This window comes from Rhododendron vialii, chromosome 11a, assembly GCF_030253575.1.
Source record: "Rhododendron vialii isolate Sample 1 chromosome 11a, ASM3025357v1".
NCBI lineage: Eukaryota > Viridiplantae > Streptophyta > Magnoliopsida > Ericales > Ericaceae > Rhododendron > Rhododendron vialii.
This window is the reverse complement of record NC_080567.1, coordinates 33788230-33804025: the sequence shown is the minus strand read 5'-3', so window position 1 is coordinate 33804025 and position 15796 is coordinate 33788230. Positions and strand designations below refer to the sequence as shown.

At 37.4% G+C, this 15796-nt stretch overlaps 2 protein-coding genes across 3 annotated transcripts in view; both read left to right on the top strand.

Annotated features, from left to right (window-relative positions):
- The window catches only part of LOC131307144 (disease resistance protein At4g27190-like), a 34345-nt gene extending 26712 nt beyond the window's left edge, over nt 1-7633 (top strand). The window contains exon 4 of the mRNA XM_058333552.1: nt 4739-7633. Coding sequence (XP_058189535.1) covers nt 4739-7633 — 2895 coding nt within the window. The remainder of the gene's footprint in view (nt 1-4738) is intronic.
- Nucleotides 7634-11182: 3549 nt separating this feature from the next.
- LOC131307261 (uncharacterized) lies at nt 11183-15667 on the top strand. Of its 2 annotated transcripts, XM_058333673.1 has the most exons (11): nt 11281-11523; nt 12679-12743; nt 12834-12895; nt 12981-13747; nt 13829-14012; nt 14111-14186; nt 14322-14444; nt 14525-14653; nt 14752-14847; nt 14937-15100; nt 15191-15667. In XM_058333673.1, the coding sequence occupies exons 1-11, from the start codon at nt 11352-11354 to the stop codon at nt 15411-15413; spliced, it is 2061 nt and encodes a 686-aa protein (XP_058189656.1). In that variant the 5' UTR covers nt 11281-11351; the 3' UTR covers nt 15414-15667. The 2 variants fall into 2 exon arrangements, with proteins under 2 accessions (XP_058189655.1, XP_058189656.1); XM_058333672.1 differs by having other exon boundaries at nt 11183-11523; nt 12981-14012.
- The last annotated feature ends 129 nt before the right edge of the window (nt 15668-15796 follow it).

The window sequence follows — 15796 nt, the reverse complement described above, 5'->3', positions numbered from 1 at the left end:
TACAAACTCTTTATATAAAAAATATATATAATGAATAAAACCTCTTGGTCTTGGTGGCATGCAGGTGTATATAAACTTTTTCCTCCGTCTCCTCTGTCTCTGTTGTTGAAGTTTTTATGAGAATTTTGAGAGCTTAATTTTCCTGATTCCTGAATGATACAAAATCGTTCAATTCGCAGGGTTAGTCAAGAAGAACATGTCTATTTGAAAAAAAAAACACATCCTGATCTAACGTCGTAGCTCAATCTCTGCATTCTTCGATGGCCTCCTCTTCAAATTCTGATTTCAAATGTAGTTACGACATTTTCTTGAGCTTTAGGGGCTCAGACACCCGTACAAAATTCACCGATCACCTCTACGAGGCTTTGAAGCGAGAGGGGTTTGAAACATTCAGGGACAATGAAGGGATTGAGAGGGGTGAGAACATCAAATCTGAGTTGCAGAAAGCAATTTGGAACTCCAGCATGTCGGTGATTGTGTTATCGGAAACCTATGCCACTTCAAAATCGTGCCTATTTGAAATCCAGACGATTCTCGAACACCGTAAGAAGAAGTTGGGTCATGTTATCTTGCCCGTGTTCTATGAGGTGGATCCGTCAAAAATTAAGGAGCAAGCAAAAAGTCTAGATTTCAGAGGACAGAAAGTGACGGATGAGGAAGTGAAGGGATGGAGTGCAGCGCTTAAGGAGGTTGCGAGTATGGCTGGGATGGTTTCCGGAAATCAAGCCAACAGGTAATTTATTCATTCAATTCATTTTATTACTCCTAAGATTGTACGCATATTTGCATAAGCCCATACGGATACAGAGATATGCACGTTCAAGGTAAGTGAATCGCTTTTATTTTGTAGGATTCATATGTATTGAATGAGAGATCAAATCGATCTCTTGTATTTTGTGTGATTCAACAATTCCGAACAGGCGAACACAGCGGACAAACTATGTACACAAGTTATATATCAATCTATCTGTTCAAAATATTGGATGCCCCTAATGCCAATATGCCATATATGCATGGGAACTATGATGCCACGCAAATTAATCACCCATGCATCTTTCGGTCGACTCTACAAGGCACCACACCAATTTCCTTGTTTTGTATTTGTTAGACGATTAGTCTGATTTTGCTCAAGTTCTTTGTAATGATCTCCGTTTTGTAAGTGCTACTGGAAATTTATCAATACAATCTTCTCACTTTTGACATAAATAAATAAATAAATACAAGGCACCACACCATCATGTCTTTCGTTTAAGTATCTGCATGTCTTATGGGAGCAGCATTTCTCCGTTTCTAAGGGATTGATATATCTGACTAACATGAATTAATTATGATGTAATCGATATATTTAGGTTGTGTTCTTTTTAACTTATAAGTCTGGAACTTATTTTGATACTCTTTATTTTTTGTAACTTTTTATTTAACTTTTTGTCGTAATTTTTGGAATTAACCATCTGTCTCGATGAGACGAATCGGAAAAATATAAAAGTATGGACCAATGTTGAAAGAATTCAAATAAGACGGTACTTTAGACAAATAAGACAACTGTTTGATATTGTTTCCGTCTTTAGTGAACTTTTTTTTTGTTGCTTTCGGTCATAATTTTGTACTCCTTTTTAGACTAATCTCGTTGAGATAGATGATTAATCCAAAAAATATCAAGTGAATCTAACAAAAATTTAAAAAAAAAACCCGAACAAAACACACAAAATTAAGAAGAAAATTAAGTTAAAAAGAATGCACCCTCAATGATTTCGATACAAAATGGTGCACCTAATCAAAACGAGCACTAGTCCATTTCAAAACAAGGGTTAATTTTTTAAATATTTTTTGTTAGACAAAATTTTTATTGTTCTCGAGTTCGATGAGAGGATCGGAAAAATGCCAAAAAAGAGAGAGAAACCAATTAAACTTAGTGGAAAGCACTAATTATTAAAACAAGCAAAATAAACTTGAAATTTTTGATTTTTTTTTCATTGATTGGTTCTCTTATATTTCCCATGGGAATAATAAAAGAGATTTCTATACTTATGACAAACTTGATACTGCATTACCATACAAACAGGAGATGCTAATGAAATTTATCAAGTATTAGTTACTTTGGAGTTTGGAGGTAATGGAAGATTTGTATGCTTGTTACAATTAGGACTATTTGTACTCGAAGTAATGCTATCTATCTATCTATCAATATAGTATAGAAATGTAGTTGATTTAGCCAAAAAACTCCCAACCCTCAATCTTAAATTCTTAGAATTTAGAGTTTTGTTTTTAAAAAAAAAATGAAAGAGAGAAAAACGTGGGAGTGGAGGAGGGGAAGAGAGAGAAAAAGAGGGGGGGTGGGGGGAATGTGGGAGTGAGAGAGAAACTTATGAAAAGTTATTCTATGCCCCAACAAGGTACCGTCACGTAGTACTCTAAATTCATTTTACACAACATATGTCGTTTAGTGTACAGAATGAGATTAATGTTAGCGTGCATCGAACATGAGACCAAAAAAAAATATTAGATTATATTTTTTATCACTAGAGTTGTGCCCGTTCGATACACATGGTCGAAAAAAACTAATGTTAATTTTTTATCTCATGCATTGAACGGGTACAATTTTTGATTTTTTTTGTTACAAATTAATTTGATTTAGTTTTTTTTTAAGTAATTTAATTTGATTTAATATTTTTTGTAATTTGAGTCGTTCATTGCCGAGCATGGACGGCCCAGATTTGCCCAACACTCATGTTGTTCCTGAGGGATAGCATCTTTTCTTTCAACTAGCGTCGTTCCCGTTCGATGCACGGGACAAAATATTCATGTGGCTCCATTACAAAATATCGAACTCACACAAAAATTATTGTTTGTCCCGTGCATCGAACGGGAAACGACGCTAGTTTGGCCTAATTTCATGGGAATTAATGCAGAATCAGCTTGATATATAATAATTTCAAAAGTAAGGGATGTCAGAGCATTTTCCTAAAGAATAGGAGAGGTTAATGTATTTGCCCGGACCTCAGGGGAAGTCACTGTAATTTACCTATATCAAATTAATTATAGACGTTCGTCCAGATTGACCGTGTTGGTGATGAATTTTTTTCATTACACATCGTTCACCCCATAAAAGTTAGTTACTATATCACAACCACCACTTGTATATACTACAAGGGAGGCACACGCTAATCGTGTGTGCGCTTAAATTCTTATGTGACTAACTGAATCATTCGTTTCCAATTTTATCTCCCGTTGGAGGTGAAATTATAAGAGAAATGATTTTGCCACTCCCTTTTTTGCTAACACTACTTCCCTGTAAGTGTATTTTTTATACTTGCATGGGAGTGGCGTTAACAAAAAAGGGAGTGACAAAATCAGCAACTAATTATGAGCAAATTGCCGAGATTAATCAAGGATAACAACACTAAAATAATGATCGGTGAAAACATGGTCCAAGTCTGTAACTCCTATTAAAGTTCTTTTCTATGTGACAAGTTATGGGGCACAATATGTTAAATGTTGTATGGATTTTTTTAATATAATTATTGGTTTTTCCAAATTGGAGGTGGCCATAGCCCAATTTGGATCCCTCTCTGGTTGGGAGTCGAGGGAAAGTAATGTTACTCTTGACCAAATCTTTGAGTTCATAGATCTTCTTGACATGCGCGGTTGTGTGTGGGGACTTTTAATAATTTGTGTACTAGTTTTGGTATGTACATGGAAATTTGGTTTATCCTTCCAAATCTTTTATGATATACTGAGCTTCAATTGGCATATTAAATTGAAATTTTAGGTATGAAGCCAAGTTCATTGAGGAAATTATTGGTGTACTCCAAAGCAAGCAAGCTGACAATCACCTGGGGGTAAGTATGGATTATGAAACAAAGCGTGATTGTTTGTGGCTAAAAGATAGGTCAATCGGTGATTGCATTCTTTCCTATGTGGAAGGGGTGGAATAGATATGAGGGCATAGTTGCTAAAGTTGTATAAAATTCAAACCACACTAGAGTCAAATAGCGGAGGCAGGATTTTTATCACAAAGGGGTCGAATTAATAAATATAGATTCTTATTAACAGAAATACACTATAATTATATACATTCTTTTCATCCGTGTATAATACTCTAGCTACATAAAGTGTTGTGTGTTTTCTTTTAGTAAATAGAACAATCAAATATCTCTTACTCCATTTAGTTATGTCTTGTTGAACAATTAGGAGAAATTATTAAAGATCAAGGTCGTAATAAGTTGAACTTAATTTGAGACTAATCACATACTTATATCCTTAGTGTTTAAGCATACAAAATTTGTTTCAAAAAATATAGAGTATTTGGGGGTTACCTAGACCCTTGCCAGCTCCAACACACCGTTGCCCCTGGATATCATGCGCTGCTTGTTTTTATCCAAATGTTTGTTTGGAAGGATAAGTACTTTAAGATTTTTTTTTTTATGGCCAAAGAAGAGCACTAAGTAAACGATGTTGACGATGGATGTTGGAGACTTGGAGGTTTTCTTCTTGTTCTTGATGATAGGGATTAACGGACCAATGGTTGCATTAGCTGGCCAACAAGATTGGTTTTCTTCACCAAGGATTATCATAACCGCTAGATTCGAGAGTTTTCTTTTTGTCAAGAAAATATAATCCCACTCATGTTTTCTTTCTCTTTGATGTCTTTTGCAAAATAGAATTAAACCATCAGAATACTAGTGAAGTACTCTTCATGATTTCCTCGTGACCACAATCCTTTGCTTTTTGTTTGCAGGATCTTGACGAAAACATGCAAAATCTCAAGAGAAAGGTAGAGTACTTGAGCGGTCAAGAGAATGACATAAATTCACAAATTAGCAATGCGGAGCGTCGGCCAGGGAAAAGACCAAAGAAAGAAGTTGAAGTTTGGCTCAAAAATGTGCAACAGTTTAAAGACAGCGCGCAAAGGCTTGAGCAAGAAGTAGTTGAAGAAACAACGAATGTCTCCTTGCGTATGCAGTTGGGAAAGGATATCGCCAAGAAGATTCTAGAGGTGCAAGAACTCCAGAAAAAGGGCAGTGATTTTAATAGTTTGATGATTGATGAAGATACAACTGGGAGACTGTTGCAACCACTAACGGAAGATTTTGTTAAATGCACAAAGGCAAGGAACACAGAGAACATTTGGGAATGCGTGACGAATGATGATGTTACAAGGATTGGTGTTTATGGAATGGGGGGCATTGGCAAAACAACCATCATGAAGCACATTCACAATCAGCTCCTAGAAGAAAAAGACAAGTTTGATAATGTGTATTGGGTCACTGTATCTAAAGCATTCGATATTACAAAGCTACAGAGCGACATAGCTAAGGCTCTAGATCTTCCTCTTAGGGAGGATGAGGAAGTGACAAAAAGAGCTACAAAATTACATGCAGTGCTCGACCGACTAAAAAGGTACATCCTTATCTTAGATGATGTATGGGAGCCATTTGATCTGGACAGCGTGGGTATTCCAGAACCGAAGAGATCTAACGGGTGTAAACTTGTGCTAACTACACGATCATCAGAAGTGTGTAGAAGGATGAAGTGTACACCGGTAAGAATGGGTCTTTTCACAGAGGACGAAACACTGACTCTATTTCTTACCAAGGCCATTGGACATGACACGGTGCTTGCTCCAGAAGTGGAAGAAATCGCAGCCAAAATTGCCAAAGAATGTGCTCGTCTTCCGCTTGCAGTTGTTACAGTAACTGGAAGTTTGAGGGGCTTGGAAGGAATCCATGAGTGGAGAAATGCATTAAATGAATTGATTAGATCAACGAAAGAAGCCAACAATGGTAAAACTAAGGTTTTCGAGATACTGAAATTTAGTTATGATCGCCTAGGAAGTAAGGTGCTCCAGGATTGTTTCTTATATTGTTCCTTGTATCCTCAAGACCGTTTCATCCCTGTAAATGAGCTGATAGAGTATTGGATTGCGGAGGAATTAATCGCTGATATGGACAGTGTAGAAGAACAGTTTGACAAGGGTCACGCTATATTGGGAAAACTAAAGAGTAGCTGCTTATTGGAGAGTGTTGCTGACATACAAAAAATGATGGAATACGTTAAGCTGCATGATTCGATCAGAGATATGGCTCTTAGAATAACAGCAAGTAGTCCTCGATTCTTGGTAAATGCTGGTGAGACAAAAAAAAGGGTACCATGTGAACACTGGTCTAAGGATCTTGAGAGGATTTCCTTCATGTATAGTTTGATAATTAAACTTCCAATTGCACCACCTGTCTGCCCTCGGCTTACCACCTTACTTTTGAACGGCGCATATTCCAACGGGTTAGAAGGGATTCCAGATTCTTTCTTCACCAATATGCCTTGTCTTGAGGTATTGGATTTGTCCCGGAGCAAAATAACGTCGCTGCCAGAGTCCATCTCCAACTTGGAGAATTTGCATGCATTAAAATTGAATGACTGTAGCCACTTAAAGTATGTGCCGTCACTGAAGAAACTGAAGGCTCTGAAAATGTTTATACTGACTTGTAGCCAAATTGAAGAATTACCGGAAGGTATAGAAAAATTGGTAAATCTAAGAAAACTCAACCTCTCAAGTAATTTTTCAATACGAAAGACGGTTCATCGCTGGATGTTACACAGGCTCTCAAAACTCCAATACCTTAGAATTGATGGGACAGGAATAGAATTGTCAGCAGAAGATCTCTTGTGCTTCAGTCAATTAAAAGTTGTCGCTGTCAAGTTTCACAATGTACAGGAGCTTATCAGGTATGCGATGTCTCAACAGTTCCAAGGGTTGCAGAAGTACGGTCTTATAGTGGGAAAATATTGTTGGTGCAAATCAAATCTAGGAAAAGAGGTTTGGATCTGTGACATATCTAAACATTTTGGAAGTATGACAGATCTGCCAATGCTCCCAGCAGGGATAGAGTCCTTTGTGCTTGATGGATTTCACGATCTCGTTAGCTTATCAAATATTCCATGGTTGAAAGATGCCAAAGATTTACGTAAATGTAAAGTCAAATGTTGTAACAGGTTAGAATCCATCTTTTCTTCATCAAGCTTTTCAGAAGATGGCCAAATCTCTCTGGGAACCGTCGAGTCATTTTGTTTGTCAAATTTACCCAGACTTAGGGTACTCTTAGATGGGATTGCCCCACCACACAACATTTACTTCAACCTAAAAGAATTGGACTTCAGTAGATGTCACGCTTTGAAGAATATCTTTCCTGTCCAGTTATTGCAGAACTTCCCAAACCTCGAGAGACTTTCCGTGATGTTATGTAAGAATGTGGAGGATATGATAGTCGAAATCGCAGAGATGAGTGATTGGGGCAATCATCAAGATTACAGCAACTCAATCAGTCTCCCAAAACTCAAGATCTTAGAACTAAGTGACATACCAAGACTGAAGAGCATATATAATGGCGTGATGGTTTGTCCATCTATAGAAGAAGTTCAGATACGCGATTGCAACCTGGTAAGCAGACTGCCTATTTCGCTGCATATGGATGGCGAGCAAGCAACAGCACCACCTGCTCTCAAGTTCATTGCGGGAAAAGAAGAATGGTGGGAGTCTCTGGAATGGGATGATCCCCTCGCCAAAACAATTCTTCAGCCTTATTTTATGTCAGGTATATATCATCACTATGTCGTGTCTGATTTGAAATATGGGTAGTTGCAAAATCTTTGATTCCAAAGTTGGGGCTCTGACAACCACTGCTTAGCGCAGTTGGTCAGTCATTGCCTCCCTTTTGTGGAAGGTTTTGGGTTCGAACCCTACAGGGATAGGGCCTTTAGGGGGTCAGGGCTATGGATAGCTTCTGGTCTCCCCGTGCTAACTCTAACACCCCTACTAACTCCCACTGATATATATCGCTGTGGCAAAAAAAAAAAAAAAATTGGGGCTGCGGAGCCATTTCCAAGTAGTGTGGCCCAAATACCTGCATTATTGGGCCCCCAGCTCTTTGTGTTGTGTTTAACCCAACATGATCGGGCTTTGTAAGAGTGATCTAGTCAATGACCCCTGGAGGCTGCCAGCCTGGAGCAATCAATAATTTCTCAGAATAGAGTATTTTTGCTTTTGTTTTGACATCAAAACCATTGTACACCGTAGTTCAGTATATTTAGTTTGTAAATAAATATTTTTTTATGCACGTTTTCGGTTGACCAAAAATTGGGCCTGGCATGCCACTTGCAACTTCCCTTAAGAAAATACTAGTTGATTCGTGCAAGACATGAGACTCTTTTTTCATAAGGTAATTTCACAAGTTTTTATGTAAAAATTACTAGTATTGTTAGAGAAAATCATATATACATATATGCATTTATAATGAACATGTGAACACATGCACATAAAATTCCTTATTCTTTTTAATATATGCAGTTACAAATTAGTAAATCGCAAAAAGATTATTAATTGATTGAAAATGTAATGAAAAAAACTAAACTTTTAGTAAACAGGTGCTCGGTTACATGTATATTATAGATTCGATTGCTTGAGTTGCGAGAGAGTGTCTCAACGTGAACGTATGTATATAGAATGTAATTTCCAAAGCTTGGTGTAGTCACTGAAAGATATTGAATAGAGCATGATCTTTACTTGTTTATACAAGTCCCATTTTTTTTAAACCTTGTTTTTTTTGCTCGGCAAACGAAACACTTTTAATAAACCTTGTTACGTATCATTTCTTGATATTGGTGAATGAAATAGTAGCTAGTCTTAAATTATGTCTTGGATTTGTTATTTTTGTACTCTTGATGGATTCCTTTTCTAGATTTTGAGGACTTTGACGACGATTATTCGGACTCTGATAACGATTTGATTGATCTCAACAAATTGCCCGACAAATCTGGTGATGTCCTTTAATCTATGTCTTCAGATTCGATTCATCTCGACAAATGAGGTAAGTACCTTTACCACATCAGCCGTATTCTCTTTGGAAAATATTTTGAATATTTGAGGTGCGAATTCTCCAATTATGTGTTATTAGAATGAGGTGTCTTACTACTTTCTTGTGTTTTATAATTTGTGAGGATGGAACAGAAGAACCCCATTAACAATGAGATTGGCATAATTATTTGTGAATTGTGATCATCTTATTAGTTTCTGTCAAATTGTCTTGTAAGCCGGTGGATTCATGCATCTTTTGATCAAAATATATAGATGTAATATGATTTAGATCGTACGTAATTATCAAGATGGACACATGAAGAAATTATTTCTTTTGCCCTTAACAACTAACTGTGGTTTTGACCCAATGATATATGGGCTCATGCGGTTTGAAGAAATTTAATTAGATACGCACGTCCAATAATGGAGTTTTGATTTGTATGTATAGAATTATTTAATTTGTTCTCTAGTGAATATTGAATCCTCGTATTGATCCCAACCATTTGTTCTTTAACATGGCCAAACAAGTTCTGGTACTCTATAGTTGCTTATTGAATTGTTTGTTTTGCTTCTTTCTTTATTACAGATCCAATGGGTGGTGCTGCACGGGTTATTCATGGGTTGCTGCAGGTTTAAGAGTACTACAAGTTATTTTGAATTATTCTGTACGGACGATAGTTTGTTTTCGAATCGTAGAATTCTAGTTTGCTCTAATGGTGACAATTGAGGATTATACTCATGATATTCAGTTTGTGGTTTGTACTTCAATCTCCAGCTGTAGCATGTTCGGACTAATTTTGACTCCTCCTCTGCTTTGTATTCGGGTATTGTTCTTACAACTTTGTGTAGTGTGGATTGTGGGATTTTTCCTTCATTGAGTTTTTCACCCCCATATTTTCATTGTTTTCTCTCCATATTTGTGGTGGTGCTCTCCGATTTAGTGATTTACTGACCGAGTGGCAATTTTTTATTTTTTACAAAAGAGAGAAGTTGTATTGATATAGGCTCAACGACACTTACAAAACATAATTTATTACAAAGATCATCGTTTCTAGATCTGAGGTGGGCCCCGCAAAGAAAAGATGTGTACAAGATTTATGCTTCAATGTCTGTGCAAACAGAGACTTTTTGTATTAGAAGCATGAATTAGTACTACAAATTGCCAACTATATTGAATTTGCAATACTAAGGGGTTGGCCTGGTGGTCAAAATTTGAGATTGAGTGATTTGTTTTATCCTAAGATCTCATGTTCAAAATCTCTCACGTGCATCAGCTTCTTATTTTTAATTGATCAAGCACTTTCTTCACTTAAGACTGCGTTTGGAAAATTTCAGAAATATGAGGAAACTCAGGTTTTTGTTTGATGTGAAAAGTTACATTCTACTCCAAGTGATGAATGCTTGAATGTGCCAACTTTAAAACACTAGGCAGGCTTCCGATATTGATGCCATCACAAAGTGATGGGAAGATCTTGAGTTGAGTTTTCTTACCTTCCTTCTTATTTGTTGAAATGACGTGGATCTCACCACAAAGTAATGTCATGTTTACCAAAAAGTGTATTGCATGGTAAATATGACATCGCTTTGTGGTGGAGTCCTCACTATTTTAACCAATAAGAAAAAGGGTTATCTTTTTTTTAAGAAGGATGATCAAAATTGCACACGAAGATCTTCAAAGTTGGAAGTCTTGAAAGACTATTAAGCAAGAGGAAAAAAAAATAAATTAAAATGCTCAATTATTTGAGAACAATTGGAGTACTCACGATACAATTGTTCCCGAAGAAACGAGCTTTTAACTTATGTTTGTTGGATTATGTCACAAGAACGGTTTGAAAAGGTGGGTTAGCTATGACATCCATTGATCAGGATTTGGCGACAAAAATGAATTATGCTAACGTAATTACTAGTACTTTTGTTGTTAAAAGTGCAAGAAGAGTGATGTTTTTAGTCAATATGTCATACTTGTAAGTTCTTATAATTATCACTACTTCGGAAATTAATCTACTACCCTCTCTTTTTTCCTCACAAAAGTGCATAAGGAGCACAATTAAAAAGTTCGCCTTAAACCCCTAAAATGTCAGGGACGACTCTAGTACACAATGTATTTAAGTTTAAACTCAGCTTTCTTCCAAGATTTTTTTCGCCCACAAAACATGTTTAACCCGTAATAAAACAAGTGTTTATTAGACATTTTCATGGATAATTTTCATGTATTCTAGTAATATTTTCGATAAATAAAGGAAAAAATGGAGAAATTGTAAGTACTAGAAATGAAATTACAAATATGCCCTAGATTCCGCTTCATACTTACTGTCCGGAGAGAGAGAGAGAGAGAGAGATTGTAACGGCTACTTGCAGAGTCAGGTGTTCAAATTTCTCTCTCTCTCACCTCAATTGTCTAGAAAAATGCAAATCAGAGCCTCTAGTTTAACCAATTAACCAAAACCTACCATCTATCTCACCACCCTCATCACCACTCTCTCTCTCTCTCTCATCGCCCAAAATGGATCAGAAACCTGAACCTTCGACCAAGTTGACCACCAACAACGAAGAAGAAAGAGGAGGACTCGACGAGGAAGAGTTCTACGAGAAGATCGAAGCCCCCAAGTTCGTTGACTTCACCGCTCCAGATCCCTACCGACCCGACGACCGCTACTGGTTCTGCCTTCGAGTGGGTACGTCCAATTTCAGTCCCAAAATGGATTTCTGCTTCTTCTTTTTTCACATTTTGAGGTTTCGATTTTAGTTTCTGTGTTTGCTAATTTGCAGCCCTGTTTCCCGAGTATTTCAAGGCTCGATCTGTTAGATTCAATTTAGGTTGTAGTTAATTTAGTTAGCTCCAACTCGATCCGAATACATTCTCATACATAAAGCATACCACCGAGATACACGACTTTAAACCACAACTCCGCACACAATTGAGTCCAGACCCGTTCAATGCATGTGAATGCATATGCATCCACCTGTTCCAGATCTGCTGCATCCGGAGTTGTGCTTTAAAGTTTAAAGTTGTGTACGTAGTAGCATTCCTCATCCGAATAGATGTAATTCGAAATGTGAGCTGTGGTTTCTTTGATATTTACTTGTCCTTAAGAATCTTTTATTCGAAATAGGAGCTCATTATCCTTATAGTTATTTCATTTTCTATTGCTGAGAAAACAAGAGAAGAAAAAAAAATGCAAGATCTAGTTATACAAAGCTTATACATGAAGATGCACATAATAAAATTGACTTTTCAATTTTTTTGAGAACCGAATGTCCGGGCTAGCTTGAGCACCTTGACTAATTCCAGGGCCCCGAAGGTATCGACCGGACATAACCCTCAGTAGCCCCAAGATTTGGAATGTTTGGCCTCCAAAGGAATGAAACTTGTGACCTCGTACCTCGATTAATTCTAGGGCCCTAAAGTAATGACCGGGCATACCCCAATGCTTGGAATGTTTGGCCTCCATGAGCATAACTTGTGACTTTTTTCAATTTTATGTACTCTCATAGAGTCTCTCCACTAGATGTACTAAAATTATATACCAGAATTGAACACTGCACCTCAAACTTAAATTGTCCTACTTTTTTTTTTCCCAATCGGTAGTGAAAATTGTCCTACTTTCAGTAGTAAATAGTTTGGTCTTCCTTGATTGTACGTTTAAACCATCATCTGAAATTAGTTATTCCTCAAGCCAAAATGTGTAAATAAGCTTTTACACGGACAAAATTTTAATATTTTCACCAGACTGTATGCCCAATTTTGGTTTTGAGTGGCTTGGAAATGCATCTGGCATTTCCCAAGTACACAATTTCTAACATATGGTGTTTTTTCAATCCTGTCTCAGGCTGTGACCAAAAGCATGAAGAAGAGATAGACCATGAAGCAATTTCCAAAGATTTTGTTCTTCGGGTCGGTTCTATATTACGAGTATCTTTTTCTGTTAAACAATACAGGGTAATTTATTTGAAGTTTGGAGTTTAACACCATTTACTCATATAGGTCATGGCAGCCAGGAGTCCCTACATCCGACTTCGACAAATACTGAACAGAAAGGCCTCTAGGTACCAACAAAAATCTTTAAATGAATTAATCCCGAATATAATTTGGTTTTTGGTGATCACTAACACATTTTATTTGATTCGCAAGTGCGAAAGAGAAATGCCCACTTTCAGCTCCCCCAAAACCTTCAAAGTCTAGAGTATCAAGATTAGCAGTGATCTCTTCATTTTCCCAAAAGTTGATTGATGGAAAAGGGAAAGCTAAACCTCTTTCTAAGATTGCTTCGACCCCAAAAGCCAAGGGAAAGCAAGTTGCAGCTAAGTATTTGACCACTCCTAGGAACAAAAACTGCGTTCCGAATCCAAACTCCTTTCGAAGTGCTCAAAATCCCAAGCCAACAAGCATTGCAGTGCCTAAGAGTAGAACGATAGCGAAGACTTTGGTTTTCCACTCTCCAAAGAAAGGCATTGTTGTGAAAACTTTGTCAGAATTGCGTACCCCTTTGACAAAGATTTGTGAAGGGTTGAAGAGGCTTGAGATAACTGGTCAAAGGAAGCGTATATTGGGGTATTCTAACAAGTCATCGAAGGAAATAAGATGCGGTCCTAACAAATCAGTGCCAGCGGATCCTTCAATGAGGAATCTAAGTTCTTGCAAGAACAAAAGTAAGGCCAAGGACTTGTTTAGGACTCAGAAAAACGAGAAGAAGGAAACGAAGTCTTTAAGATGTATCAAGAGAAAGAGTGAAGGGAACTCAAACAAATGCTGCAACTCTAGGCCCAACAAATTGGCTGAAAATAGAAGACCAAGCGAGGGTACAGTATTGGAGAATTCAGGGATTACTCAAGGAAAAGCACATGAGGGACTATTGCAAAACGAGAAAACATCCGGAAATCCAGATTCCATGGATTCTAGTCAAGAAGAAGCCATTCTTTGCTCAGAGGTAGCGCGATCAATAAAGCCTTCGGATATTGTGTCATCAGAAGCCTCAAGAGGCGAGATGAACTCCTCATCAAACTCGAAAGATGGTAATTTGGAAGAAAATGACATGTCCAAATTTCAAGCAAATTTAGAAGAGCAAGGGAATGAATCTCAAACTTTAGGAGAGGAGGTAGGACATGAAGGCGAAGCCATGGAAAGTGATGACAAAGAAAATGCTTCAGCGTCTAATGATAACAGGTACGAGGCTTAGTTCATCATTAATATCCTTTGAATGTACCTAATTTTACCTCTTCATTCACTGAAACGACGGTGATTTTGTATGAAATTGGTTGCAGAGATTTCAAGGATAACAACAATCACTCTGGAAGAACAGTACTTGGCAAGCAGAAGACAGATGAAGTCACTAAAAAGGTTGCATTTCCCTTTATTTTAGTGTTTCAGACTAACCACAACCACTAAAATCTTCATGTTTGTATTATGTGTTTCATTTCTATAGTTGCACCATGCCATTTTGTCTTCTAATCTGTAACTGTGGAACAAATGAAGGTTGCTCGAACACAGTACAAGAATTTGAAAGAAGGGATCACTGTAGCTGCCACTGGTGCTCAAGGGATTAAGTATAAGAAACCAAAACCAACAAATCCAAAACCTTTCAGGCTTAGGACAGATGTAAGCCATCTTTTTCCACATTATATGCTTTTAACAAGGACTGTGTTTCTTTGTCATATCTGATAGAACTTGTTGTTTAGGAGAGAAGAATTCTTAAAGAAGCTAACTTGGAGAGAAGAATGCAATCAATAGTTCCTGAAAATGAAACTGCCAAAGTCTCAACGCTCCCAGCCGGAATTTTGCAGAAAAGGCATGGGAGTGAAATCCAGGTGAATATTTTCATTTTGACTTGCGACAGTTGAGTTGTGTTAGCTTGGTAATGAGGCAAGTACTACACCTGAAGCCTGATATTTGTTTTTCACCCCAGAGAAACGGTAAATGCCTTGAGGAAAGCAACTGCAACCATGATACACATGAAAGCAGTGGCAAAGAACTAGAGACGAGTGTACAAAAGAACGAACCTGTAAGATATTATCATATTTTCTTCATTAGATTCAAAATTTGAGACTTCCAGTAAAAAGTAGTTCATAATCTTATAATTTTCCAAAACAGCATAGAACAGTTGGCCCAAGGACTCCAGAAGGACAAGTGCGACTAAAAACTGCTATTACAACCCCACAAAGAAGCACCAATTCGACTCAGCGGAAATCCAAACCAGTGACTTTGCGATTTGAACCGGGCAGAGAAGTCATAACTCAGTGCGTTAGGCCTAAAGGGTGAGTACACTTAGTTTTCTGTTTTCTCATCCTTTACTTACAGAGAAATAAGAAACATCTTTGAGACTGATTTAGCTACTCATCTTTCAGGGTTTCTTCGACGAGGAAGGCAATGACTTCTGAATTGGTATGTGGGGGTGAACAACTCACAGTCATAAAGGAGACATCTTCAGCACCCTCAAGATCTGAGGAAGCAGCAGAGCCAAGCCACTGCCGTGACACTTCGCGAGGAAAAAGACCTAAAACCATTCTGAAGGAGCCAAACTTTCACAGCGTCCATGTACCTAAGAGCTGTACAAGAAAAGTTGCTTAGACATTTCTTATAGTAGTAGTTGTTGTTATTATTGTTGTTATCATCATTGTTGTTGTGGTGGTTGTGTTATCGTTCAATTGTTTATTGAATTACATTTGCTGGCTCAAATTTAGTCACTTCCGATTTTGACAAACTTCTCATAAAATTTGTAATAGTTGGGGACATAAGAAGGATTTGTGTGCGTTCCTTCATCTACAGAGACGATCGTTTCATTACACTTATAATGTACTCTTGTCCGTCTGCTCAATTGTTTTTGTGGTTGTTGCCTCATGTCTGCTCCACTATTGTGCTTTTGGATTTCACTTATAGCAAAATAAGCTTTTACTATAATGCAAGAAACATATCATAACCTATGTATAGTCTGATTAACCACCGAGGATAGA